This window comes from Aplysia californica, unplaced genomic scaffold (assembly GCF_000002075.1).
Source record: "Aplysia californica isolate F4 #8 unplaced genomic scaffold, AplCal3.0 scaffold00536, whole genome shotgun sequence".
NCBI lineage: Eukaryota > Metazoa > Mollusca > Gastropoda > Aplysiida > Aplysiidae > Aplysia > Aplysia californica.
In genome coordinates this window covers 294697-297567 of record NW_004797806.1, presented here as the reverse complement: position 1 = coordinate 297567, position 2871 = coordinate 294697, and the positions used below count along the sequence as shown (strand labels likewise).

The 2871-nt window shown below is 39.2% G+C and overlaps 1 protein-coding gene across 1 annotated transcript in view; it reads right to left on the bottom strand.

The window, feature by feature from the left end:
* Positions 1-2871, bottom strand: part of LOC101857136 (multidrug resistance-associated protein 1) — a gene marked incomplete in the record, with an annotated part of 46366 nt that overhangs the window by 30214 nt on the left and 13281 nt on the right. The window contains 1 exon segment of the mRNA XM_013087043.1: positions 160-212. Coding sequence (XP_012942497.1) covers positions 160-212 — 53 coding nt within the window.

Sequence of the window (2871 nt, the reverse complement as noted above, 5' to 3'; positions counted from 1 at the left end):
AGAGACAGACAGACAGACAGACAGACAGACAGACAGACAGACATACAGATAGAGAGAGATAGTTGGAGGAGACAGTGAGAGAAGGAAATAGACAGAAAGGGGGGGGGAGGGGAGACAAGAAAAGAGGATGGGAAAGATATACATGTATAAAGGACTTACTCTGTGACTTTGGGTGTAGCAAATAACAAGAGGTCAGAGCAAACTTTCATTATCTGAAAAAAAAAATTAATTAGCAAGGTTTTTATAATGGTTTGTCAAATAGCATTACTTTGCATCCTGTGACAAGTGACAGTAACTTTAATGAGTGCTGTTCCTAAAAGTCATACGAGTTACTTGTAATTGACCACCAAAAGAACACTTGTATAGACTAGCTCTGTATGTCAATTCATGTATTTATATGTTGCTCCATTTATTTCCCTGTTTAAAAAATCACATTACAGGGTGGCTAGGGGTGTTAAACCTAAATAATCTTACACATTCTTTTCGTATATTTTGTCCCTTTATGAAAAAAAGAAGATAAAATCATTACCGTTTTTCTTTTTATAGTTTCTTTATTTGTTAATCAAGTAGTTATCCTTTAATTCCTTTTTTATTTATGAGGTGTAAGTATTTTAACGGCTGGTGGGGCACCTAGAAATCGTGTTTTGGATTCAAATTACTCAAATTAAGGTTATTACATATTATAGTACCTGGACATTTCCTGAAAAATATCCAGAAACATAATTATGCAAGCCTTGCAACATCCTAAAGTTGTGTTTTTTTGGTCAGGTTTTTCTGCGAAAGCACGTCATGTTTTCCAGCCTTTTCTTACCTTTATCGGCTGTTTTCTCACAATTCTATTTTTTCATACATTATCCCATTTTTCTGCTCTGTTTCTTTTTCAATTTCAATGTAACCGTCACAGGATACCAACAACACCTAGTTCGTAATTCTAGTTTGTTGAATATTTGATTAATGGAGTAGTTTTTGATTTATGGGCTTAGAAAGCATGCATTTTCTTTTTTTTTCCCTCTTTTTTTATGGCAATAACCCAATTGTAAGCGTCATAAAATAAAACCTAAAGCATAATTATATCAAAACTTCAACCAGCCAAATTTACGAACTACCTATTTACTGTTGGCGTACCAAATTAAAAGTGAATCAGTTCATAAATAAGGGAATAAAATGGGATTGAAAAGGTGTACAAAATCCAATTTGGCCGCCCTTTCCATAGCAACCGATTCACAATAATATTGTTTTTTTTTATAATACTTTTTGAACTATTGATTTCAAATCCCCAATAACACACGATGTCCCACAGCAAATCTGGGCACTGTAGGCCGTGTAATAGCCAAAATAGACTTCAGGTGCCCCACCAGGTTGTGAACCTACCATGACAATGAGAAAGTATGTCCCATAGGTCCGCAGAAAGACGTTGCCAAGGGAGGCAGTCTTGTACGGAGACTTGGGTTGTTTCTCCTTCTCTGGCTTCTCTTTAGCGAGGAGTGGAGCTTTCTCAGAGCTGCCTTTTCCGAAACCATTAGGGGTCATGTCTGTGTAAAATGAATGTGCAGGGGGTCTGGAAGAGAGTATTATGAACTCATTGAGGGCATGCTCTTTTGGGGCACTTTATAAAAAAACAAAACAACGTAACTTCGTTATTCGCACATATTTTTAAAGTATTTTTAAATTTTGATCTGAAACTTTGAAAGGCATGTAATAAAATGCATTACATGAATTTTTTTTGTAGTAAAAGTTTTACGGCACTTGCAACACAGTAAGGTCATATAAGTGCCACATTATATGAAATAAGCAAATTCGTGTTTCCTATTTGTGTATGATTGTTCAAAATGTGCCGCAGTATGGCCATGGGCCTGCTGTTGACTGGACATATTATGTGTCCGATTCGTTCGTCCTTCAAGCGTGAACAAAATAAGATACAGGAAAATTGAATGTGACTTCGGTGGTGTAGTACAGGGCAAGGGGTTGGGCTCGTAGCCGATAGGTCAGGGGTTCAAACCCAGTCAAGGGCCCGACGTTGTGTCATTGGGAATGACATTTTACGACTTTCGCTCACTTCACCCAGGTGGTAACGGGTATTTGGATAGAGACACCGAAAGATCTTGTCGGTTTGTACGTTTTTAGCTTTTAGCGCGCTAGTGCTAATACTGTATGATTCACGAGAAGACGAGACGGCTTCTGAGTGTTTCAGGGTCTGTTGGTAGCGATAATAGTAGTAAAGCTCCCAGAGCATGCTATAAAGCATAGATATATGCTATAAAACAGGAATGAACCTTATCATTAATAATGTATTTGGCCAGACTGTCCACTGAGCTTGCTAAAGGCATTATTTCGATTTCAGATTTGATGAGATACTTATTCAGTATCTCCCATGTTCTAACGGGACTTAACGTTAGGTAAATGTCAAGTTGAGGTCTCCATTCCTAAGGACCTCTTTCACAGCACACACCCCCTCGCCTCAACCCCCATATTGGCCCCCACAGTGAATGGAAACCCCGGATGTGAGTTGGAGCTCAAGTAAATTCAGAATGGAAACTTCAATTAGACACTTACCTAGTGTTCCTTACAGTACTGAGTTGGTCTTGATAGACAGGAGCGAAACAGACCCCCCCCCCAATCCCCCCCTACCCACTCCATCTCCTAACTGATCAAGATTCTGGGAAAAAAACCCACACGCGTTGCTGTCATTTTTAAACATATAAGCTATTTAGATCAGCGTCTGGGAAGCGACGGCTGGGCTCTTCGCCATTGCACACAGAAGACGCAAGTCCAATCCTCCAGTTTTCTGTCTGTCAGCTGGAATGCTGTATTCCATTCAGCTTGGATTTGCCAAGGCAGGCAGGTTAAAAGCAGCCAGTCTTCTAACCGATT